The sequence below is a fragment of the Hyperoodon ampullatus genome (genome assembly GCF_949752795.1).
Source record: "Hyperoodon ampullatus genome assembly, chromosome: 6".
NCBI classification, from domain to species: Eukaryota; Metazoa; Chordata; class Mammalia; order Artiodactyla; family Ziphiidae; genus Hyperoodon; species Hyperoodon ampullatus.
In genome coordinates this window covers 70443827-70470390 of record NC_136919.1, presented here as the reverse complement: position 1 = coordinate 70470390, position 26564 = coordinate 70443827, and the positions used below count along the sequence as shown (strand labels likewise).

Genomic DNA, 26564 nt, shown 5'->3' with positions numbered 1-26564 from the left:
TTATGTATTTCAAGGTATTCCCCATTTGTATCACAACCAAAAATACCCTACCATGCTGCTTAAAGTCCTTGTGCACGCAAAGCTTTGTGAGCAATGGGAATGCCACCCAGATAGCGCTAATAAATGCCGAGCAGAGCCCTTGGTAAGTGAGAGCTGTAAGGAACCCACAGTGCACAAACAGAGAGACGTCAAAAAATACTTCTCCCAGATACTGGTCACTGGCATTCTGAAAGAAAGAAAATATACAAGTCGTCTCATTCATGGGCCATTCATAAAGATCTTCTATTGTAGTGTAGCTTCCACTGCTCCAAAAAGCTATATTTTGTTTGGAGCAGGGTCTATCCTTTAAACTTTAAAGTAAACACTGACAAAGCTACCTCCTATAATAAAGTAATAAATTCAAATTACTGCACAGGAAAGGGGAATTTAACAAGATGGGGTAAAAACATCATTACTTGTATATAATCTGTGCTCTCCCTCCACCGGGCTGAAAGACCTTTGGAAATGTTCTAAAATAGAAGAAAGGACTCTTCTAAAAACATTCACCTCTGTAAGCTCTTTTATTCATGCAACTTACAAGGAATGTCAAGCAAACTGGAGAAATGACCTATGTGAAGGCAGCTGCAGCGCCACCAACAGCACAGCTTGAGAACTGCAGAACCTTCAGAGCACACAGCCATGGGGTTTTTTTGCTCGATTCCTGAGTCTTTTCTATCCCCAACTGGTCTTGTAGCACAACTTTGCCCCCATCCTGGATTCCTGGTGGTTTCACATTATAAAATTTGATCTACATTTTTTGAGCTCTGAAGTCTGAGGATTCCTGTGCAGCACCTTGAGTTCTTCAGAAGAAAGTTGCCATATGAACTTAATACATTTTAACATCTGCACCAGCGATTCTATTAATGTAAACATGAAAGTTATAATTTTAGTGCAGAAATACCAAAATGGAAATAGGTATATTTAAGCTTTTCTCTCTCCTCTGCCTTCTCATTTCTGTATAGTCCAGGGCATGTTTGTTATAAGGGTCCCTAATTCAAGAGCTCAAAAGAGTTTGTCACATGTTTTCAAAACAAGTTAAAGTTCACTTGACAAACCTCCTTTGGACAATGAAAGATAGGCTATCATCATTAAATAATTAGATGTTCAACACTGTTAATCAAGAGTCATGGTCTTTAAAAAGAATAAAATAATTCTTAGGATTCAATTTGAAGCCAAATTCCACCCAGATATTTAAAAACAAAGATCTCAACAATGAAGACTGTAATAACTGAAACTGTTTCACGTTGTTCCCACATTGTACCCAAGTCCACACATCCCTCCAACCTGGCTCCCCTCTCCCCGCCTCTATTGTCCCCCTACCCATTCCGATCCATTCTATACACTGTTACCAGTGTGTTCCTACTAAATCACAAATTCTCGCACTCAATATCCTGCTTAGAAATTTTAAATTGTGGCCCCACTGATTTTTAGGGTCATGCTCCAACTTCACCCTGGCCTACTTTCCCAGTTACTATCCTCTCAACCTCATCTTCACCACACTGAACTTTTTATTGACTGTGAGCCAAATGCATCTTGTACATTCCCACCTTTGCCCATCAACCTGTTCTCTATCTGGCACACTTCTACTCAGGCTTCAAAAACCCAGTTCAAATATCACCACCTCCTTCATGAAGCCTTCCTGACTTCTACAAACAAATTTCATCTCTCCTGGCCCTATATTCCTACAGCACTGTGAATATATCACTCTACTTCACTTCGTCCCAATGTACTGAAACCCCTGTGGTTTCCCCATCATTTCATCCCCAAATGAAACTGTGAGCTCCTCAAAGAAAAAGACTATGTCCTGAATCTCTGTACCAGGCCTTAGCATGGAAGCCCACTGGATACTCAAAGACCATTTGTGAAATGAAAATAAAACACACTATTCTTTTTTTGTTTTTTTTTTTTTTTTTTGCGGTATGTGGGCCTCTCACTGTTGTGGCCTCTCCCATTGCGGAGCACAGGCTCCGGACGCGCAGGCTCAACGGCCATGGCTCACGGGCCCAGCCGCTCCGCAGCATGTGGGATCTTCCCGGACTGGGGCACGAACCCATGTCCCCTGCATCGGCAGGCGGACTCTCAACCACTGCGCCACCAGGGAAGCCCAAACACACTATTCTTTACATTGTGCCTTCAGCCCGAAGTTTTGTAATCAGACAACTGAAATCAGTCAAAGTAAATAGAACTTTACTAAGCATTTCTGTCTTACCCTCTACTGTACCCCAATGCCGTATCAACGACAGTCAGCCACGCTCTGACTGGTTACATACCATTGCACTAAGAATAAGCATGTGAAATTGAGCCCTATGGTATAACTCTTTTGGAGACAGAAGCCACTAAGATACAAGCATTGGCTCAACCATAAATAGATGGCTAATCTCAAAGAACCTTTCTTCAATAGGGCCTAAAACACAGAAGGGCTCCTCAGATCATATCCCAACATGAACTGAAGCTGAGACCAAGGTTCAGGTACCAAAGACATCCTTGTGAAAGGATGCTGTATTATAGTCTTCCATGTCTCCATTCTAATCCCCAGCAGTACAACCCGAAAAAACAGGTGTACACTGGCCGTCTTGAAAATGACGGAACTAAAAGATTTTCCCTTTAACTCTCTTAGAAAATCAGAAACCACAGCTTGCTCTCTCACTGTAATTTATTTTTAGTCCTATTATCTCATAACCCTAATACCTAATTTTGTTTTTACCAAACAAAATACAGTGGTATACAGTTGAAACCATAACAATATGGCTATATTCTCTTAAGTCAGCATAAATCATTTTGGAACCCTATCTACCTCCCCTTATCCTCCTTAGCAGTGTGTCCGTATAACCCCCAGACCACAAAGGCATGCTGACAGAATCTGCATCAACAACATAAAAGTTAAAAAAAAAAAAGTGAAGGAAACTGAAAACTTTAAGCGCAGCTTTAAGTGCAACGTTCATTCACACAGCAAACACTGTGTGTTAGTGCTGTTTCAGACACTGCCTAAGCACAGGAGACAATGAACAAAACAATCCATGCCCTCAAGGAGCTTACAGTCCAGTGGAAAACAGAGCTATTCAAATATAAATAATTGGGTGATCCCAAGAAAGTCTGGTAGATTAAAGAGCATGGTTACAAAAACCCCAGAGTCAGGAGAGGCAAAAGGCTATGCTAACATACCTTGCTGTCACCAACACCCCAAACTGTTTGCAGCTTTATAACCTCATTTGAAGTCTGCTACCCTCAGAATGAGAAGCCTTCCAGAAAGTCAACACAGATCTGGGAGTCAATTATCTATAGCCATGCCAAACAATCTTTGACAGCTCAAAAGGCCAATCACAAGGAACACCCACCTGTGTTTGTCTTCAATCCTAGAAGGCAGCAAAAAGAAGTCAATAAATATGCCCAACACTTACCACATAATGAAATCTTTTTGCAAGGGTATGTATGAATATTATTTTGGCAACAGCTGCAGTTCCATACAGAAAAACGGAGACGTAGAAGTGGTTATACCATGAGAGAGACTGTCCAATAAGAGAGATGAACACTGCTATAATGAGAACTGTAACCAAGCTAATAAACCAGCTTATCAGAGTGATGCCAAGTCCACAGAGGAAGTCCTTTGTGTAGGTAGCAGCTAATAGAGAGAAAACAAAAAGTAGAGATCACCGTCTTTATCAAATCAATTTCATAACCAGTCAGTAGAATTAAAGGAGCAAACATTAAAACAAAATTCACCATTGTAACTGAAAATACTGAAGTTTCCTAGGGGTAAGGTTTGTTAAACACTACACAGGATAAGTATCAGTGAATAAGATTCAAGTATTGACATCTACTCAGAGTCCGTGCGTACAAAAGACTCAAAGAGGTAAGTCTTCAGGAGTAGTTCAGATATATTCCTGGCTAGAAAAGTGGGTCGTCTTAATCTTCATCACCTTTGGGATGCTTTGTGTATTGAAATAACAGCAGAAATGGAAGGCAAAGTTCCATATAGAATCTTACTAAAAGAAGCTAACACAGGAATAGAAGTAGCATGAGAAAATAACCAGTGACAAATGAGTATTTAAATTGCTGCTAAATATTTTATCTGATAACAGCACACACCAACTTAGAGTACAAAACATAGAGAAGGAGACCAATTTAACCAGAAGAAGCTCATTTATACTCCAGAACAGTGTGCTATTGGTCTGTAGTGTGGCCAAGACTTTTTAATGGGACTCTTCACTAAAAGTCAATCTTTACAAACCATTTTCCACAAGCTTTTGTGGTACTTCTATGAAGTGCATAAGTACATAAAAATTGCCTGCTTCCCACGACTAAAAGTATAATGAGCATATCAACCTGATATTCATTTACAAATTTCTTACAACAGTATAAATCAAATGTTATTTTTCTTAAGATTTTTAACTTCTTGGAAAGGTATAAGCAAAGTGACTAAAAAACTTCAGGCAAATTCCATACCCGTGCCAGTCCTGTAGTTTTAAAGGAAAATACTTACTCTTATTTTGGGGCTGCAATAATTTCTTTCCCAGGTATAAAGCAACAGCCATTACCACCATGTAGTTAATTATCAAGCCAACACGAGAGGGGTAGGCAATGACAAACAGGCCAAGCACATCAAAGAAGACCATGTTTCCATGTTGATACTTAGAAGAAGCAGCCAACATATCAGATGTAGCTAGATATTTAAGAACTGCTAAAATGTTGTCACCTATTAGTAAAAAAAAAAAAAAAAAAGGTAACAAAGTTGAATAAACCATCCACTGTTGGAGTAAAGAAATACCTAGAAAGACTGTGAACAGAAATAGCTTTCTACCATCCTACTGCTCTCCCCCACTTTTCTTACCAAATATCTCAGATAAGGTCCATGCCCCCTACTCTTGTTTCCTCTCCACTTCAAAGCTCAGTGACCTGGTCTTCATCTTTTCTCTTCTATTTATTACAGCTACTCCCTGATCAATTCTACCCTCGCTGTTGACAAACCCAGTGGCTGTTTCTTAGTCCTTCTTCATTTAATATATATTTAATGTAGCAGACACTGCTCTAGATACCAGAAATTCAGTGGGGAACCAAGAAGCTCATGAAGCTCACAAACACCAAACAAGTTATTACACGTGTGTTAAGAATTAATAAGGAATGTCAATGATATCCCAATTTTAAAAAGAAATAAGAAGGAGAGAGTCCCCTAAAAACATATCACGGGAGATTAATGGAGTTTGAGAAGTCAGGGAAGCACTCGAGGAAGTGAAATTTACAGCTAAAGGATGGACAGGAGCTACATCGGGGGAGAGATTCTCCAGACTGAGACTGTTCATCTGTGTAGATGAAGGCCCTGAGGAGGGCAAGTTCCAAATACAGGGTGGAAAAAAAGTCCGGAATGAGTAGAGAGAGTATTCAGCAATGAAGCCGGAGAGCTGGGAGAGTCATTATCAGGCAGAATCTGGCACATCAGATGTTGTCACAAATATCTGTTATATCAATCAATGACTAAATGAGTTTGAACTTAATAATGAAGAATTACAAGAAGACATGAATGACTGGCATTTCTTCCTGCTGCTCATCCCACTGAAGACACCACCTCTGTCTTACTGCGGGATTTCTTTCATTGGCTCTTCTGTCACACCTTAGAATGTGTCTTCCTCAAAGCTCAAGTTTAGTCCTCTACCTTTGCTTCCCTCTTCCAAAAACCATTTCCATTCTCCATACTTCTGTGGTTTTCTCTATGCCTTTAATTTCCAAACCCAGAAACCCAGTTCTGTCATGAGCTCTAACAGTGTATCTATATTTTCATCTGGTCAGTTCACAGACACCCTCCATCTTACATCTGACAGACTTCAGTCTCCTTCCCCTCTTCATGACTGCTCTGGATGGGGGCCTCCTTCCCATGTTCCCATAATGGTCAATGGCATCATCTCTCCCCCAGCCAGCTAGGCCTGATGCTGCCCCTTGCTGCCCCTTCTATCTAATCTGTCAAGTTTTGTTGAATTTACATTCAAAATATACCTAATTTTCTATCCCCTTGCTTTCACTTCTGTCTTTGGTCAACACCCCAGTCTAGGTCCTTTACTATTCCACACGAAAATTACTGTTGGAACAGCCCTGACTCCTGGCTCTCTCCCCGTCTCCACCATCCACTCCACACTGCATCACCAGACTGACAGCATTTTAAACCAACATTCATTCATGTACTCAGGCCTTTAATGATTCCTTATTCCTACAGCAACTTCTTGCTGATTTTTAAAGCTTTCTACAATTTTCTCTACCCTATACACTTATACCTCATTTCCCTGTATTTCTGAAAATGCAACCTCCATTCTCTGACAATCTACTCACCAACAGCCCCTCATACACAAACACACCCTGCTCGTGCTGTGCTCTTACTTGGGACATCCTCTCTTTTCCACTGTGCCAAATCCCACCAACTCTTTTTAAGGCTCAGCAACAGACTCACCTCCCCTGACTACTATAGATCTCTCTGGAAAACACTTTAACTCCCTTGCCCCTTGTCCTAACACCTGTCCTATAACCCACTCACTGGCCCTCACCACTCAACCTTGGATCAATGTAACTTTTCCAGACCTGGGCAAGTTGCCCAAACATGTGCTTGTACCACCTCCAATGTATAGCTTCCATTTTGGCTACACCCTCATCACTCAGCAATCTGACCATAACCCTGGGTCAAGACCCTTTCAAATTCCTCATAATGAATAGTCTTATGTTCTTAACTGCTAAACTAGATTTCAAGGCTAAAATTCAAAGCCTCATCTAACTCCAAAGCCCCACCTCATTTACACCATACACTGCCTCCCTAATGCACAGGACACAGAATATTTATAGGTTTACAGGTCATCCATAGTATTCCATCTTAATATCAAAAGTCTAAATTACGGGCTTTCCTGATGGCGCAGTGGTTGAGAGTCCGCCTGCTGATGCAGAGGACACGGGTTCCTGCCCCGGTCCGGGAAGATCCCATATACCATGGAGTGGCTGGGCCTGTGAGTCATGGCCGCTGAGCCTGCGTGTCCGGAGCCTGTGCTCCGCAACGGGAGAGGCCACAACAGTGAGAGGCCCGCGTACCGCGGGAAAAAAAAAAAAAAAAAAAAAAGGTCTAAATTAGAATACCAACCTGCTCGCTGAATGGAATCTGTTAGAATTCTGTCCGCTGTGTCATACTTGGTGTGATAAATGTATCCATTCTCAATAAAAGCTAAGTCTATTCCTAAGACATACAGAAAAAAAAAAAGTCATTTTAAAGATCAACCTTACTTTAGGCCTATTTGTTTAATGTATTAAATTTACTAATTTATTAAATTAAATTATTAATTTAATGTATTAAATTCCTGAAAAAAAAGCAGTGACATGATTGCTTTGTCACATTCATGAATGCATGATGTAAATTCTATTCCAAATTCTCACAGAACCAATAGTTATGGTATGGTACATAATTCAATACATAATGACTGGGGCATTACGATTCACACAGCAGGGGTAGGAATATTGAGCAGGGGAGGTCATCAAAACTTTGCCATCTACATCCTTGTCAGGCCAGAGCCAAATTTTAACTTCAAATAAGCTGTACAAGTCCCCAGGGCAGTTGGCAAAGCAAGATAACAATGAAAAAGATCCCTGAAGGATCTATTACCATCTTTTGGGAATGAAGTGCTAACCAGTTCTCCCCTGTTCTGTCACACTGTGGGCCAAGATGACATGTTCTAGAAAAGGGAAGCATTTAAATTAGACTGGAGTTTAAAAGAAAAAGAAACTATCAGGATCTCTCTTTCAGTAAGTCAAAATATGCAGTTTTCACATAGAGAATTTGCTCTCAGAAAATGCTGCTCACCCACAAACTTCCAACATGTAAAACTTGTTTTTGATTAATCATTGTCACAAAAAAGCCCGTAACGACTGACAGAATACCTGGAATGTTCCCAAAATCCCTGTAGATACGAAAGTCAGTATCTGAAGGAATGATTCCACTCTGGAAAACCTCCTGAGCCACCACGGAAGCAAAAGGGTGTTTAGCTGCTGAAACATAAGCTTGGACCAACCAAGGATTTTCAGGACCTGAAATGAAACATGACAACACAATACAAGGTTAATCTGGTAAATATTTTTAATATAGTAATTTTTTAAACACACCTAAAATAGTTACTGTGGTGATTTGGGGAGATAGGTCAAGAGTTTGTTTTTTTTAATCCTATTTTCTGTATTTTCCAACATTTCTTTGATAAATGTGTATGACTTTTTAGAATGAAAAATAACCTTTAAGAAAACAAAATTGCTTTTAATTATAAAATAACAGCACTAGGGCTTCCCTGGTGGCGCAGTGGCTGAGAGTCCACCTGCCGATGCAGGGGACATGGGTTCGTGCCCCGGTCCGGGAAGATCCCACATGCCGCGGAGCGGCTGGGCCCGTGAGCCATGGCCGCTGAGCCTGCGCGTCCAGAGCCTGTGCTCCACAACGGGAGAGGCCACAACAGTGAGAGGCCCACGTACTGCAAAAAAAAAAAAAAAAACCCAGCACTATAAAAACTTTAAGTTTAAAAATGAAAAACCACTATGATAACTATCATTTTTCTATCTTCAGTTTTCTTACAAATTTATGACTGTGTGTACATAGCTGTATTGATAGGGTATATATACTCTCTACATTGCTCTTTCACTTAACAGTGTACTAAATGCATTTTCCTATGTTGCTAGATATTACAGTGATCATTTTAAGAACTGCATAATAACTGAATATATCATAAAGTTCCTTACTACTATAAATTTTTATCATTATTAATAATTCTGCATTAACATCTTCATGTACATACACCTTTTTTCAAATGTGGGAGTTTTTTCTTTAGGATAGCAAGACATATTGTATTATTGTTCCCAATTATTCACTCCTCCCTCCCATATAACTTATAATGCCTCCCTGGGGAAGTAGCACATACATAAATTGCTTTGGTCAATTGATTGTGAATGGGACAGAAATGAACTTCAACTGACAAGACTCTGAAGAGCCATCACATGGTCCATCTCTCCTATTAACTTTGGCCCTGAGATTAAAACATCCCTGATGAGGGCTTCTCCTTCAGCCTAGGTCTCAGAATGAATAAGACACATGGAACATAATAACCATGGGATGTAGCTGCAGTTACTCAGGAACCAGAATGTAATGCAAGCAACAAATAAGCCTTTGCTATTGTAATCCACTGAGATTCAAGGGTTGTGTATTACAACTAAATTTACCAAAAAGCTGTCTGCTGTAGACAGATCAAGTAACTGTATTTCAGGAAATCTAGAATATTAACATTTTTATAACTTTATAAACAGATAATCAATTTGCTTTCCTACAGAAAAAAATAACCATAAACGGTGGGGGAGGGAAGGGGTGGAGAAACACTACAGAACCAGACACCCAAGTGACCCAGAGACTGGAGTTACCAGGCATGGATTTTAAAATAAATATTATTAATTATTCAAAAACACAGATGATAGCCAGAATTTCACTAGACAGGTACAACCTATTAACAAAGAGAGAGTGAGAGACATAGTCAAATGGAAACCTTAGAACTGAAAAGCATAATAATTGATGTTAAGAATTTTAATACATATATAGTTTAATACAAAGTTAAACACAACAGAAAAAAAATTACAGATCCAGAGAATTAAAGCACAGAAGGAAATAGGGATGGAAAACATAGAAATGCTTATAATACATATGGGATACAGTGAAAAGGTCTAACATGAGTAACTGGAATCTCAGAGGAAGAGGAGAAAGAATGGAGTAGAAGCAATGTTTAAAGAGGTAAAGGCCAATAATTTCCCAAAACTTATAGAAAATACCCCAAATAGGATAAATATTTTTTAAAAAAACTTACTCAGCACCAAGATCTTTGCTTCTGAATACCATTATCCACTAAAAGAACCAGTTCTCCCTAGAGATATGCCCAATTCCAGATCTGAGCCTAGGAAAATACTGATAAGTGGGATCATCTTGTGCCAGAAAGTAAGAAAGTGCTCAAACAAACATGTCAGAGACATGTCAAAGGGACAGGCACGGGCTTCCCTGGTGGCGCAGTGGTTGAGAGCATGCCTGCTGATGCAGGGGACATGGGTTTGTGCCCCGGTCTGGGAAGATCCCACATGCCGCGGAGAGGCTGGGCCTGTGAGCCATGGCCGCTGAGCCTGTGCGTCCGGAGGCTGTGCTCCGCAACAGGAGAGGCCACAACGGTGAGAAGCCCGCGTACCGCAAAAAAAAAAAAAAAAAGGGACAGGCACCAGCTGAAGGGGCTGCCACTGACCTAAACTGGAACAATTCATGCATCAAAATGATTATAACAGAATATAAAGTCCATAAAATAAAACATACATGAAACACTGAAATAAATACACACAAGGGAAAAAAGAAAGCCTTCCTTCTAGCGAACTCCAACTATTAACTATAGACAGAATGATGGACCCAGAAAACAGCATCTGGCTAACATTATAGTAAAAATGCTTTGGGGCAAGAATCATCAATGATTGCTAAAACTAGGATCAAAGTTTCATAAGAAACAGGATATTTACACAGCCTCAAACTATTTATTACAAAGGTGTAACTTTACAAAGTACAAAAACCTGGCAAATATAATCAAGTGATAGAAGGTTAACACCGTCAGTAATCAGACAGACATTACATGCTTCTGATGTGATGCACTGAGAAGAACACAAATGTAAAAGGAAAAAGAAAAATGATGGTGGGGAAACAGATTATCAAGTTAAGATATTAAAATATTATTACTATTACAATTAGACATTAATAAAGTTATATGATTAAAATATTAAAACCACATTGAAAAACAGGTAAAGCTAAACTATAAAGGAAAGAAAGTAATGATCATAAAAATTAGGATAATGGCTAACCTTAGATGAGAGGAAGGGCATTGTATTTGAGAAGGGGCGGGTGGAAAACTTCCAGGAGGGTGTGGCAAGAGTCTATCCTCTTTCACACGTGGGGGTTAGAAGGGTATTCACTTTATAATAATTAAGTTCACACTGATATTTTTTATGTGCGTGTTATATAATGACTGTGATATATCAAAATACATCTGACATTTGATCCTGGATTGGAACTCAGACTAAAAAACAAAACAAAGGATGTTATCAGAACAACAGAAATCTGAATATGTACTGTTTATTCACTAACAGTTTTATATTAATGTCACACTTTTTGAGTGTGATAAATGTACTGTTATTGAAGGAACATATCCTTGCTCTTTATCTACCGAGATGATTACGCTGAGATTATCAATTGAGATGGTTTTTCTCCCTTACTCTGATAATGTGGTGAACTACATGGAGTGACTCAAATATTAAGCCATCTTCATTTACCATTAGTAAAACTGCAGGATGTAAAATCATTCCACAAAATCATTTGCATTTCTATACACTAATAATGAACTATCAGAAAGAGAAATTAAGAAAATAATCCCATTTCCAATTGCATCAAAAAGCATAAAATACCAAGGAATAAATTTAACCAAGGAGGTGAAAGAAATGTACACTGAAAACTTTAAGACACTGATGAAAGAAACTGAAGATAACACAAATAAATGGAAGAAACTGTGTGCTCACAGACTGGAAAAATTAATATTGTTAAAATGTTCATGCCACACAAAGCATCTACAGATTCAATGCAATCCCTACCAAAATTCCAATGGCATTTTTCACAGAAATAGAACAATCCTAAAATTTGTATGAAACCACAAAAGACCCCAAATAGCCAAAGCGACTTTAAGCAAGAAGAACAAAGCTAGAGACATCACACTTCCTGATTGCAAACCATATTACAAAGCGCTAGTAATGAAAACAGTATAATACTGGCATAAAAACAGAAACATAGATCAATGGAACAGAACAGAGTTCAGAAGTAAACTCACATATATATGGTCAATTAATTTACAACAAAAGAGCCAAGAATACACAATTGGTAAGGGACAGTCTTTTCAAATAAATGATATTGGGAAAACTGAACCGCCACAAGCAAAATAATGGAAAGGGACCACTATCTTACACCATACACAAAAATTAACTCAAAATGGACTGAAGATTTGAACATATAAGACTGAAATCAGGGACTTCCCTGGCGGTCCAGTAGTTAAGACTCCAAGCTTCCAATGCAGGGGTGGCGGGTTCGATCCCTGGTTGGGGAACTAAGATCCCACAAGCCATGTGGCCAGAATAAATAAATAAATAAACAAATAAAACTTTAAAAGACTGAAATCATATAATTCCAAGGAGAAACCATAGGCAGTAAGCTCCTTGACACTGGTCCTAGTGATGATTTTTTGGGTTTGACACCAAAAGCAAAGGCAACAAAAGCAAAAAACAAACAAGTGGGACTACTTCAAACTAAAAAGCCTCTGGGCAGCAAAGGAAACCATCAACAAAATAAAAAAGGCAGTGTACTGAATGAGAGAAAATATTTTCAAATCACATTTCTTTCTGATAAGGGGTTAATATCTAAAATATAAAGAATTCATACAAATCAAGAGCAAAAACCCCCCAAACAATGTGATTGAAAAATGGACAGATGACCTGAATAGACATTTTTTCCAAAGATGACAAACAGATGGCCAAGAGGTCCCTGAAAGGTGCTCAACATCACTAATCATCAGGGATATGCAAATCAAAACCACAGTGAGATATCATCTCATACCTGTTAAAATGGCTATTACCAAAAAGACAAGAAGTAAGTGTTGGTGAGGACGTGGGTAAAAGGAAACCCTTGTGAATTTGGTGGGAAAGCAAACTGGTGCAGCCACTATGAAAAACAGTACGGATGTTCCTCAAAAAATTTAAAAATAGACCTACTATATGATTCGACTTGTAGGTATTTATCCAAAAAAACAAAGTCTAACTCAGAAAGATATCTGCATCCCCATGTTCACTGCAGCATTATTTACAATAGCCAAGACATGGAAGCAACCGTGTCATCAATGGGTGGATAAAGAAAATGTGTGTGTGTATACACACACGCACACAATGGAATATTATTCAGCCTATCCTAAGTGAAATAAGCCAGACAGAGAAAGAAAAATACCATACAATCTCGCTTATATGTGGAATCTTGACCAAAAAAAAAAAAAAGAGGACTTCATGGATACAGAGAATAGATTGGTGGTTGCCAGAGATGGGGGGGTTGGGAGATGGGTGAAATGGGTGAAGGTGGTCAAAAGGTACAAACTTCCAGTTATAAAATAAATAAGTCATGGGGGTGTAGTGTATGTATAGCATGGTGATTAAGTTAATAATACTGTCTTGTATACTTGAAAGTTGCTAAGAGAACAGGTCTTAAAAGTTCTCAGCATAAGAAAAAACTTTGCAACTTTATGGTGATGAATGTTAACTAGACTTACTGATGATCATTTTGCAATATATACAAATATTGAGTCACTAGGTTGTACACCTGAAACTTAAAAAATCTTGTATTCCTGAAATAAGCTCAACTTGGTTGGAAAGCATTATCTTTTTTGTATGTACATATACATATATGTACACATACACACATACATATAAATACACATATATTGCTGGATTCAAAACCAGTGTTAATAACATTTTATTTAGGATTTTTGCATCCAAGTATGGCATATATCTACCAAAAGTTATCTACCAAAGCTGAAATTACACACACCTTATGACTCAGTAGTTCCACTCAGAAACGTGCATACACAAACATGTGTGCTAAAGACACTCATAAGAATGTTCCTAAAACCACTCGTAAGAGCCAAAGCCTAGAAGCAACCTAACATCACTAGTAGAATGGATATCCTTGTCAATGGAATATTATTCAGCAATGAAAAAGAATGAACTAAACACAACATAGAGGAATCTTACAGACATAATACTGAGTGAAAAAAAGCCATACACAAAAGAAAACATAGCGTATGAGTCAATTTACAGAAAGTTCAAACACAAGCAAGATTAAATCTATTAAGGCATTAGTTAGAATGGGGTAATCTTGGGGAAGGAAGACTGAGAAGGGACACAGAGGAGGCTTCAGGCTTCTGGAGTACCCACAATACTCTCAATCTTGAGCTGGGTTCTAGTTACATGACTTATTCAGTCTGTAAAAATTCATTAAGCTGAGCACTCTCAGAGCTGTGTACTTTTCTTAGTTTATAATAAAAGATGAAATAAAGACACCTAAGGATATCATCAGTTTAAGTTCACTTTATGCATTGTACCATAAAAAATATTTGAGAAAAACATAAGATCCATCAGTAGGAAAGGGTTTCGAATAGCCACTACCTGGCCTTTGACCCCTTTCAGATCACACTGCTGCACAGTAGTGCTCCAGCCCTACTCCATCCTCTCACTGATTGTCCACTGAGGCCTACAGGTCACAGACAGGTCAAGTGTTGGTGAAAAAGGGAAGACTGGGGAGACTGGGATGGGGAAAGCAGATGAACTACTGAGTAAGATACTCTCTGTGATATAAACAGGGCAAAGGCAGCTCTTAAACAAGAAATTACAGACTTGAGGATTCTACTCACTGGTTATTAATCCTATATTATCCCAGTTTTACTGATGAGGAGCTGAAGCATGGAGCTACAAGGTTGCAATGCTACAGCTGAGATTGGAACTTGGGTCAGCAGAATACAGAGGCTGTGCTCTTAATCACTACCTATCCTGCCTCCCCCAGAAAGCTCTTATCTTAATTATCTCACAGAGGAAGGTGGGAGGCACACACAGAAATATTTTCACCTTACAGTCTTTCTCCTGCCATCATCTAAATCCCATGATGCTTCCAGTTTCTTGTGTACCCATTTCTTCTTAAAGAAGGAATCCCATCTTTCTTAAAGCAAAGGGCATGAGCATGTGTGATACTGAGGGGAGGCAGATCGCAATGTCAACAATGAAGAGTCAAAGTTCTCTGGAAGTCCAGAACCAACTCACAAACAGCATCATTCCCTCTGCTCTGCTTTCTTCTACCTTTAGTTGGTAGCATCAACACCCAGAATAAACAAAAAAAGAAGGAACTAAAAAAGGAGACTGAGAGCAGCGAATATTATTATGGAAGCCAAGTAAGATGTTTAACTCAACACTAGTATAACCAGTCCCTTATGCATGGACGTGGAAGGTGTTTTCAGTTTTTCATTCTTATGAAGAAAAGCTGAGAAGATCATGCAGTACTTAGACCTATGCGTCTATGTGCAACTATTTCTACAGGATAAATTCCTGCAAGTGGACCTGCTGGACAGAGGGTCTGTACATTTTTTAAAGTGATACATATGGCCAAACTGCCCCAAAACTGCACCAATCTATACTTCCACCAATAGTGTTTGAAAATGCCTGTTCCTCTGTATTCATCAGAACTGGGCATTATCATTCTACTTACTTTTTTGCAAATCTAGTATTAAAAAAATTCTTACTCTTATTTGAATTTACATTTCTTCTAAAATAAAACTTATTTGGTTTAGCAGTTTCTTAAAAAGTTAAAACATAAATTTACCATATGACCCAGGAATGCCATTCTTAGGAATCCACCCAAAAGAAATTAAACTATATGTCCACACAAAGACTTACACACAAATGCTCATAGTGGCATTATTCATAATAGCCTAAAAGCGGAAACAATCCAGATGCCCGTCAGCTGATGAATGGATCAATGAAATGCAGGATATCCATACAATGTAATATGATCTAGCCATAAAAAAGAATGAAGTACTTGGGAATCCCTGGCGGTTCAGTGATCAGGACTCTGCGCTTCCACTGCCAAGGGCTCGGGTTCAATTCCTGGTGAGGAACTAAGATCTCGCAAGCCGCGTGGTGAAAAAAAAAAAAGAATGAAGTACTGATACACGCTACAACATGGATGAACCTCAAAAAATACTCTAAGGGGCTTCCCTAGTGGCGCAGTGGTTGAGAATCCGCCTGCCAATGCAGTGGACACAGGTTCAAGCCCAGGTCCGGGAAGATCCCACATGCCGCGCAGCAACTAAGCCCATGCGCCACAGCTACTGAGCCTGCGCGCCACAGCTACTGAGCCTGCGCGCCACAACTACTGAGCCCGTGTGCCACAACTACTGAAACCCGCAGGCCTAGAGCCCATGCTCCACAACAAGAGAAGCCACCGCAATGAGAAGCCCATGCACCACAATGAAGAGTAGCCCCCAGTCGCGGCACCTAGAGAAAGCCCACGCGCAGCAACGAAGACCCAATGCAGCCAAAAATCAATAAATAAAATAAATTTTTAAAAAATTAGGTAGTAATGATTATTCTAGTCACTAAAAACTCCCCAAACAAATGTCTCTCTGAAGTGACAATGGAGCACTAGAGAGGACAAACTGTTTTAACGGAAACGTTCCCAGGGCAGGACAAGCGCTACCGTGCAGGATAAAAGCACCTGTTGCAGAAGCTGAGGACAGGGTGGTCTGGCAGAGCTCCCCAGGACTCCAGACCCAGGAGGCCTCATCCTCCCTCTTCAGACATGGAAGCAACAGTACCTAGCTTTCTGAAAGCAATCCCCACAGAAAGCTAGTCTTTTGTAGGAAGGGCATCTGGAAGTGAGAGAAATACTGGGAAAGGTATTAGACTGTCAGAAAGTGCCCAGAAAGCTTTCAGGTATACAGTTCAGCCACAAGAATAAGCTACCAAAACCTAGAGGGAAAACAGCATACAAAGACTCAAAGAAAGGGGGGAAACATTCTTTACAAATATTTGTAGGATGCCCCTCTAGAAAAAACTTAATTTTGAAATACGAGGATTTTATTTTAGAATGAGTAAAACATTTAAATTGCATATATATTGCTAACTAGTAACAAGTCTGTTTTTATTATTAAAGTAATCATATGAAATGCAAAAAATTTAAACAATACAGAAAACTATAAAGAGTATCAGTAAAGCTGTAACGGCAATTCTGGTTGTAAGTTTATGAAGCAGTGGAGAGTTCAAATTGGCTTTTCACATTTTGCCCCATCCTCCACTCTAGTCACACCCACCACAGCTCTGACAGCAATGCCCACCATCCAGTAGTGACTGTTACTAACAGTTTGTTTATATCCTTCCAAATAATGCAATTATATCTAAAATGTAAACTGTAGAATTTTTATGTCTAACTGTCCACATTTAATAAAAAGATCACGGACTGTAAATTAGACCTAGCATAAATGAGTACTCAGTAAATGTAAATAAATAAATGAAATTACTTGGGTCTAGCCCTTGCTAACCCTAGGTAAGTATTTTTTTTTTGAAACGCAATTTTTAAAGGTTACTTTCCATTTAAAGTTATTACAAAATATTGGCTATATTCCCCATGTTGCACAACACATCCTTGAGCCTGTCTTACACCCAATAGTTTGTACCTCCTACTCCCCTACCCCTATAGTGCCCCTCCCCTCCTCCCTGGTAACCACTAGTTTATGCTCTATATCTGTGAGTCTGCCTCCTTTTTGTTATATTTACTAGTCTGTTGTATTTTTTAGATTCCACATATAAGTGGTATCATACAGTATTTGTCTTTCTCTGACTGATTTCACTTAGCATAATGCCCTCCAAGTCCATTCACACTGCTGCAAATGGCAAAATTTCATTCTTTTTCATGGCTGAGTAGTGTTCCATTGTGTACACACACACACTATCCATTCACCTGTTGATGGACACTTAGGTTGCTTCCATACCTTGGCAATTGTAAATAATGCTGCTAGGAACATTGCAGTGCATGTAACTATTCAAAAAAAATTTTTTAATGTATACCCAGGAGTTAGGTAAATGTGTTTTAACCTCTCTGGATTATATGTACGAAAGATATATTAATATATACACACAGAATATGTATGCATTAATAAATACGCACAGAAAAAATTCAGGAAAGGCACACACTAAACCTTCAGACTGGTTCTTCTCTGGGTCCTAGAAGTACAGGGGCAGGGTCCAGTGATAACAAATTAAAAAGTATGGATGTGAAGGTACTTAAATTATAGTACACTTCCAGGAGGGAAAATATACAAAGACACACTCCTGCCCATGTGCAGCCCTAGTATTTTCACCAGAGAAAAGAAAGACACAGTGTCCTCTTCGCTTACAGAATGTTCTCTTGCTGCTTTTTGATCTGGTGGTTGTTATATCAAGTGTTCCTCTTATCCTGACTGACATCCAAGAATTAGAGGAAAATGGATAATAGTGTTGCATCCACTGACCCCTACAGATATTAGGTACCAGCTTCTTCTCATTATTCAGACGAAGAGTAAGCAGAAAGGTTTGAGGTGGGGGCTTCCCTGGTGGCGCAGTGGTTGAGAGTCCGCCTACTGATGCAGGGGACACGGGTTCGTGCCCCAGTCCGGGAAGATCCCACATGTCGCGGAGCGGTTGGGCCCGTGAGCCATGGCCGCTGGGCCTGCGCATCCGGAGCCTGTGCTCCGCAGCGGGAGAGGCTGCAACAGTGAGAGGCCCGCATATAGCGAAAAAAAAAAAAAAAAAAAGAAAGGTTTGAGGTGAAAAGACAGGAGAACCTTGCTTCTGACCTCATAACCTTGAGATGCTCAAAGGTTTGGCTGAAGTTAAAATATACATTCATTTTGAGTGGTAAAAGTCTGAAGTAAGTTGGATGGAGAATATTAAAATGTGGTACTGTTTAGGTTATGAAGACATACTTAGCACTTAGCATATCTCTATAACTTAAACAATATCATGTCTGTGAAGGGTGCTAAAAAATAAAAAACAAGTTCCCGTATCACCTTCCTCACTTCCCCTAGCCCACCTCATACCTCAAAACACTCCTCATTATTAAGCTTCTAGCAAATGCTACATCTCTGGCTAAAATACATTACCCAAATTTCTAATAGAGCAGGAAAATGGCATGAAACGACCAACATCAGATTTTAGTATGCCCTAACTAAACAAATCTGAGCTCTGAACTCTGATTCATATTACTGGATTTTTATGACATTAAAATTAATATTATTTTGTTAAAAACTTCAAAAGACAAGCTAAAACTGTCTCATGATTTTAAAAGAATGTTCATTTCATTAGATTATTTACATTCAAAAAACTTCCACTTTTATAAAAACAAAAATAGCATTAAAATATACAACGTACAGCCTCACACACCTGTTTGGAATACAAGTTCTTTCCCTCCTACACCCGCGGCCTCCAGGTTAATAAATGCACGAATCAAGCTGGCCCACGGGTGCTGGGTAATAAAACCATGACTGGCCTGAATGAGAAGGAAAGAAAACAGATATCAGTTAAACAATCTTACACTATTAAAGTCTTTATTTTGCTTTTTTTAAGGACGGAACGTCTATGTTGATGAGGGGAAGAATTAAAAAAAACCAATCATTTTTTTCAAAGGCAGGATCTAAAGACATCTATCTGTGTGTCTCTCTCTGCCTAATGGACGTGTGCAGTTTGCTCAGCAGAAAGTCACTCTTCACAGAAGGCAGCCTGATTTCCATGAGTGCAGCCAAACAACATCTTTAGTAAGTTTGAGCCTGTGCAAAAGAAAGTGCAAAACAATAGAAGGGAAGGCGCTATCCCCGTGGTTGGGCATTCATGCCGTGTGCCTGCCTCAAAACATCTCTGAAACTCTAGAAAACCTGAGGCCAATAATTATGCCATCACAGAGCCCTTTTATGAATAAAACACTGCCAAGACGATCTGTTCTAAGTTGAGTTTTCAAATATTAAACATGTATACGTAAGTGGCTGTAGATTTTTTTAAAGTACTGCCCAGTACAGTATCTCTTTTGTATGTCATTTTATGATACTACTCGAATGAATAATCAAAATGCATAAGTGTTAGCTATTGTTATTATTATTATTCTCATTACCATTATTACTCAAGCCTAGTCTTTAAAACAGTAAAATCTCACTTGCAAGACATTTTCCTCAGCACCATTAAAGAGAAATATGACAGCATGATGTAAGGCTTCTGAAGATGTTGACAAGACACGAAGGACTTCCAGCATCACTGAACAGCTAACTGCATCATCACTGGCACCTTTAAATCAGAAAAACAGATTTGCTTCTCAGATTTTAAAACCTTTACAGTATGAACCATTATGGCAAGAAACAGAGTTTTCTCATCAAGGAAGCATCACAATAGCTGCAAGTAGCATAGCTCTGTCATAATCTGGTGATAACTACACCCACCAGCAGTGAACTCCAGGAGAACGGGAATCTTTGGTTTGCTTGCTGATTTACTCTCAGTATCTGGAACTGTGCCTGGCCCCGCAATAGTTGCTCAATTAATACCTGTTGAATAATCAACCAGAAGGGACCTAAGGCAATATTGAAAACTGGCATTCTCATCGCCCAAAGCAATTTTTAAAATTCTTTATCCTTATTCCACGTCCTCTGTACTATCCTCACTTCTGGTGTTCACGGTTTCCTATGTCATCTCCAACTGCCACCCACTCCCTTCCTGCTAGTTTTCCTGCAAAAATCATAAGAGGGGTCAGTGTGGATAGTGCAGCATTTTTTAAAGTTTCTCCAAGGGGATCATGTGATGAAAAAGTACAAAGAAGACACCCAATCTAATAAGATACAGGAAAGGAGACTAATGACCTGAGTAGTAATCTTTGGTCCCAGCACTGATAAAGCAGAGAACCTCATCAAATCACTTAACCTCCTAATTCACAAACTTTATATATTAATTAAAGGTGATTATAAAGATGACTTTAGGGCCAAGACTTTTTTTAAAGTACCGTAAGAGGTCATTAAGGAACTGACTGGATATTTGATGATATTAAGGAATTACTGTTAAGTTTTTCAGTAAGGTAATTCATGGTATTACGAGCATGTCAAAAAAAAAAAAAAAAAAAAAAAGAGTCCTTATCTTTCAACAAGACAGCCCAAAATACTTACAGAGGAACTGATATAGCTGAGATCTGCTTTAAAATAGTCAAGGTTGGGGTGGGGGGTAGGGCAGTAGAGAAGAAGCAAGATTGAACTGTTGAAGCTGGGTGACAGGTACACTCAGGTTCATTAAACAATTCTCTTTCTGTATATATTTGAAATTTTCCATAATAAAAAGTTCAAAGAATAATCAAAGTAAATAGGCACAGTAACAACCCAGGCAACAGCATTTCTGGATTTACACAGTGGGAGGCAGGGTGCTACAGAGAATAGTGTGGTTTTTAGAGTAAGAAAAGACTTGGATGTAAATTCTAGCTCTGCCCCTTTACTACTTCCTGGTCTAGAGAGCAGATTAATGACATCTATATTTCACAGTTGTGTTGTAAGGATTACAAGGTAATGCACAGTGCCTAGCATGTGGTAGGCATTCACTGTTCGCTTTTCCTTCTCCTCTTTGCAAACTTAAAGAAGGTTCTGCAGCCAGCTAAAATGCTTGTTTTGGTGCTGTTAAATTCCAGACCCCATTCCTACTTGAGAAGAAACTACTTATTAGCTATACTTGTCTCAGTAGTGATTACTGGATTGTATTTTAATCGAAGTGAAACAAAGTAATAATTACCTAAGTACTATCAAGCAGGAAGTATAATGTAGCTATCAGTAAAAAGTGCCACCTTTCAAAAACCAAAAGAAACAAATGATTTTTAACTTTGAGACTGTGACTTACTTTAAAATAAAAAGCAGTAAAATTTTTCTTTATTCAAAGGAAGAGAAATGGAAATTTAAAGATATTTATCTCTATAGAGTTGATTAAAAGTTAAACTGTTCTTTTATCTTCCTTTATTTTAATGGCTCTGGTGTCTGAGAATAAACCTAGAGAAGGGTCAGATATCTTTAAGAAAGTGAGGAGGTTAGAGGACAGTATCTATAAGGGCTGGATGCTTAACCAACATCCCTTTCCATTTAGAATTAACCCTGAAACTGAAGCCAGCCCCAGAGTAACAACCTGGAACCATGCAGCAAACCCAAGAAGATATTTAAGGCCTTTCTGTGGGTAACATTACTCCTAATTGGTATCAGTTCCTAAGTTCCAGATACCTTGCTGAGAAGTATGTTTCAGTTTGTTCATCCACTAAAAAAATTTAGGTGACAGTCTATTTTATGAACGTTTTAAAAACTATTTTTAACAATTTATTAATGACAGAAATTTCCCTGAGATTGTTGGCATAGGTATCCTTACAAAATTTTAGTTAAAAATGGGTTCCAGGGGCTTCCCTGCTGGCGCAGTGGTTGAGAGTCCGCCTGCCGATGCAGGGGACACGGGTTCGTGCCCTGGTCTGGGAAGATCCCACATGCCGTGGAGCGGCTAGGCCCGTGAGCCATGGCCGCTGAGCCTGCGTGTCCGGAGCCTGTGCTCTACAACGGGAGAGGCCACAGCAGTGAGAGGCCCACGTACAGCAAAAAAAAAAAAAAAATGGGTTCCAGTAACCCACAAAATGCCATCCTTTCATTACTGGACTCCATATATGTGATTTCTAACATTTGGTACTGTTTGTTTCTGATACTTGTAAACATGTCTTTCTCATATAATGCTCTTAAATAACCATGATGTTAATTTGTCCCTTCCTAGATTTTAAGCATCAAAATAGTGGGCATAGGGTGATGCTTATTTTATTATCGCTTTGAAATGGACATACAAGACCACTAATTTCCCCAGCACACACAAAGGTATTTCTGACTTTATAAAACAGATGAGTGTATACTAATTTTTGAAAAAGCATGTTACATTCTAAATGCAATTGGCAAGATTCCTAATTAAAGATATCCTAGTATGAATAATTTTATCAAGCACATAAATTTTAATTTATAGTTTGTATAACTCTAGATGTTCATATTGGGGCTGGTTTAAGTTTAAGCAATCCAAAAGTACTTAATATTAAATAACTACTAATTGCAAAAAAAAGGATTTTTCATGCCAGTTGCTATTCTACTATTTTACTCGTATTTAATCCGCATTTAATCCTCTAAGCAATGCCATTAGGAAAGTACTGTTATATCACCATTTTTCAGATTAGAAACTGAGGAAAGAAGTTAAGTAGTTTGCCAAAGGGAACATTAACTACATCCTAATACTCTCCTTCCTTTCAAATATAGCTAAAAGAACTGACTAGCCAGGAAACCCAGGTCCTGGCCCTGTCTCAGATCAGTGGTGATCAGCTAAGTGTATTCCTGTGTCAAATGAGGGGACTGAACCAGATGCCATCTCATTGCAAACTGCTATTATTTTCTATTCTTCCGTATTTACAATTTCTAGCTACTGAAAACCTTTTTCTGAGGAATCTTACTCTAAAAACTTGAAGTTCAATTTAGGAGATATTGAATTCAACAAATATTTACTGGTCAGGCACTGTCCTAAACATCAAGTACTCTATTCTGCCAGAGTATTTTCAGGGCAAGATTTATGGATTAATGAGGTACTCTACCAGTATGGCATCCCCAATGGACCAACATTCTCACGTTATAGGTCGACAGAAACTGCTAGGAGAGTGAGCCTCCAAACCATGTGTCCCTTGAAGGCCAGTACTGTTCCTTTATCCCGTAACCCCAAAGCCTAGCACGACACCTAGCTGAGTAAACACTTGAAGTGGCAGGACCTAACTCCATGACTGAAGAACACACACTGGTAACACTGATAAGGCTATTTCAGTATGCCAGAAATACTCGATGCCCTGTCGCTGGGCTGCTGGCACTAATGTTTAAAAATTAAGTAAACAAAGCACTTGAGAAAATACTGAAAGGTAGACCTTAAACTAAATGATAATTATTCTAATTATCCTATCTTCCATCACAATGAAAAGAAGATTTGTCTAAGAAAATAGTGCCCACAACTGCTCAAGCAGCTTGCAGTTAACAAGCTTTCTTGTTGTGAGGATTTCAAAATGACTAAAAAACAGGCACAAACCTGGTGAGTTTGCCACTGAGTCAAAATGACAGTTGGCCAGGACAGCATGCTGGGCTCCATCTCTGGGTTCCAGCTTTACCACAACGTTGGTGATGTTGTCATAGTAGCTTGTAAACCCTCCCAAAAAGTCAATGCTAAAGGAGCCTGTGGGCCGTTGTACATCTACTGAAATCCTGTGAAGGCTGTTGCTCTGAACTTCAATCAGTTTAATCTGTTCCAAAAGGTAACGCACTGTCAGAATTTCATTTTCTGGACTTCCTGTAGTCCTGGGGCCAATGGATGTTATGTGTTCAAGATAATCCCTGGAAGCAACCAGAAGAATCATGATGACAAGGCGTCCTAGGCTTAAAACTAACACTCAGCACACAGCAACTTTTCCTCCACACTTCCCCTTCCCAAAGAACAAGTTCTCTGACTTCTCACATAAAAGAGGCTGCCTTTAGTATTTCAGGTAACATGTGAAAATCACTTGCAAAGTTCCATCATTTTATTTGGCCTTCCATGAGTTCATCCCTTCAGTTTTCTACACTCACTCCAACTCCCAACTTCTCCCAACCCCCATATCGAATCAATACAAAAACAAGAGATTTTATTCAAAATGTATAACTGCTGATGGCTAGACAGGACAGAATACAATTTCATTGTGTCCCACTCTGGAGGGTTACTGACGCTGGGTTACTGATTCTAAGTAGCAGAAACCAAGAGCAAAGACAATTAAGTCAAGAGGTTAAATAAGCAAAGAAAAACTTTTGAAGAATGGACTCAGCCCTCCCATTGTGCACACAAGGCCAAGTAACTTCAATTCAGGCCAAAACCAACTCTACCCCTAAAATAAACAAAAAAATTTTTTGTCTTTTCACTGCATTCCAAGTGAGGAAAACAGGGGGTGGGGAGGCGTGTTTCAGAAAGCCTTTAAGAAAATAAGCTTCCAGCACTTTGCACTTAAAAGAAAAAGTTCTCTAAAACACCATGGCTTTTGAAAAATCTGCTAGCTTATGATTTTATGAGCTTTGACACACTTAGGTCACAATACCTTTGACTTAATTCACGTTTCTTAGTATACTTAAAGGTCTCTTTAAAAAAAAAAAAAAAAAAGCCAAATCTTACACACCAAACCAAGGACCCAAGGACAAACTCCAGGAAATTGAGAAGTTCTGAAATAGTAAAATTTTGAATGTGCCGTCTTCCAGGGAGAGCCTCCATAGCTCTCAGGTTTGAGACCTGTGACCCTCAAAGATTTAGACCACTGCATTAGCCCCTTCGGACCCTTCCCAGAAAACCGAACTGGGTCCACAAACCTCACAGCCTTTCATCTCACTTGCAAAGTAGGAGAGCTAGTAAAAAGGGTAAGTTGCTCCGAAAGATGGGCGATTACTAATAACCAAACCATCTGCAGGTGAGGCAAAAAAGGGATGGAAAAGCCGGCGCAATAGCCCTGGCCACCCGCACCTGTACCACGAGCTTAAAAGGGGGCCGCGCGAGCCCCGCGACCCGCAAATTGGGGGTACGCGCCAGGCCACCCCACCCCACGTGCAGCCGGGCGGGGGCGGCGAGCCCGGGAGGCCCGGTGGGGGCAGGTGTGCACCGAAAAGGGACGCCCGGGCCCGGCGGAGGCGGCGGTACCTGGCTTGGCGTGCGTCGAACTCTCCGCGGTGGCCAACAGCGGCCCCACGCACCACGAGCTGCTGCAGCGAGAGGTGCACGAGCGCCCGCAGCGCGAGCAGGTAAAGCGCCAGCCCCAGCGCGGCGCGCGCCTCAGACAGTCCGGTTCCCGCGCCCCGGCTCGCGCCCCCGCTCCCCTCCCCGCTCCGCTTCCGCGTCCTCGCGTCGCCGCCGCACGCGTCCGCCAGGGGCTTCTGCGCCAGGGCCTCCCTCTCCAGTTGCGGCGCGGCCACCGGGCCATCCCGGCGCTCCCCTCCGATGCGGTGCCGCCTCACAGCTCCCGACTCCGAGCCCCACTCCATGGCCACGAGCGTCAGCCGCCAGCCCGACAGCCCCGGGAGCCGCCGCGGCGGCCGCAGCGCCTCCTAGTGAGCGGACGGAAACTGCAAAGGGCCAAACTTCTTCTGATTGGCCGGTCCCGCCGCGCCGCGACCCAGGTTCTTCGGGCAGATTGCGGGCAGGCTCCGAGGCAGGGCCAACACCCGGCTGGGCGTGATGGATGTACCTTCTTATTCAGGGCTTCCCTGGCTGGTGTGGGAACAGAGATTAATAAATGGAAAGATAACCATAAACCTAGAAACGTGAGAAAAGAGAGATTGCTTTTAAAAGAATGCACGAGGGGGCTTCCCTGGTGGCGCGGTGGTTGAGAATCCGCCTGTCAATGCAGGGGACACGGGTTCGAGCCCTGGTCCGGGAAGATCCCACATGCTGCAGAGCAACGAAGAGTAGCCCCCGGCTCGCTGCAACTATAGAAAGCCTGCGCGCAGCAATGAAGACCCAAAGCAGCCAAAAATAAATGAATAAATTAATTAATTAAAAAAAGAATGCACGAGGTTCATCATTTACACATCATGAAGAAGGCAATGGCTCAGCTTTCTCAAGGAGTGTTAGAATACGCTCTGGAAAAAGTAGGCGCCTGGCTCTTCATATTAGAAACAGGACTGCGCAGAGGAGGCCTAGCCTCATGCTTCCACGTACAGTGATCTACTCACAGGTCTTCATAACCATGTGAGGTAACCATTGTCACCATTTAACCGACTAAGAAAAATAATAGCTGTTATTTCTTGAATACCCTCCATGAGCCAAACACT

The 26564-nt window shown here is 40.2% G+C and overlaps 1 protein-coding gene across 2 annotated transcripts in view; it reads right to left on the bottom strand.

Annotated features, from left to right (window-relative positions):
• Positions 1–25775, bottom strand: part of ERMP1 (endoplasmic reticulum metallopeptidase 1) — a gene marked incomplete at both ends in the record, with an annotated part of 65177 nt that extends 39402 nt beyond the window's left edge. The window contains 9 exons of one of the 2 annotated variants that reach the window (XM_079706869.1): positions 52–226; positions 3438–3658; positions 4520–4732; positions 7148–7240; positions 7939–8085; positions 19105–19210; positions 19868–19988; positions 23808–24113; positions 25435–25775. In XM_079706869.1, the coding sequence (XP_079562995.1) occupies positions 52–226; positions 3438–3658; positions 4520–4732; positions 7148–7240; positions 7939–8085; positions 19105–19210; positions 19868–19988; positions 23808–24113; positions 25435–25775 (1723 nt within the window). The remainder of the gene's footprint in view (positions 1–51; positions 227–3437; positions 3659–4519; positions 4733–7147; positions 7241–7938; positions 8086–19104; positions 19211–19867; positions 19989–23807; positions 24114–25434) is intronic. The other variant, XM_079706870.1, reaches the window with a different exon arrangement.
• Between the last annotated feature and the right edge of the window lie 789 nt (positions 25776–26564).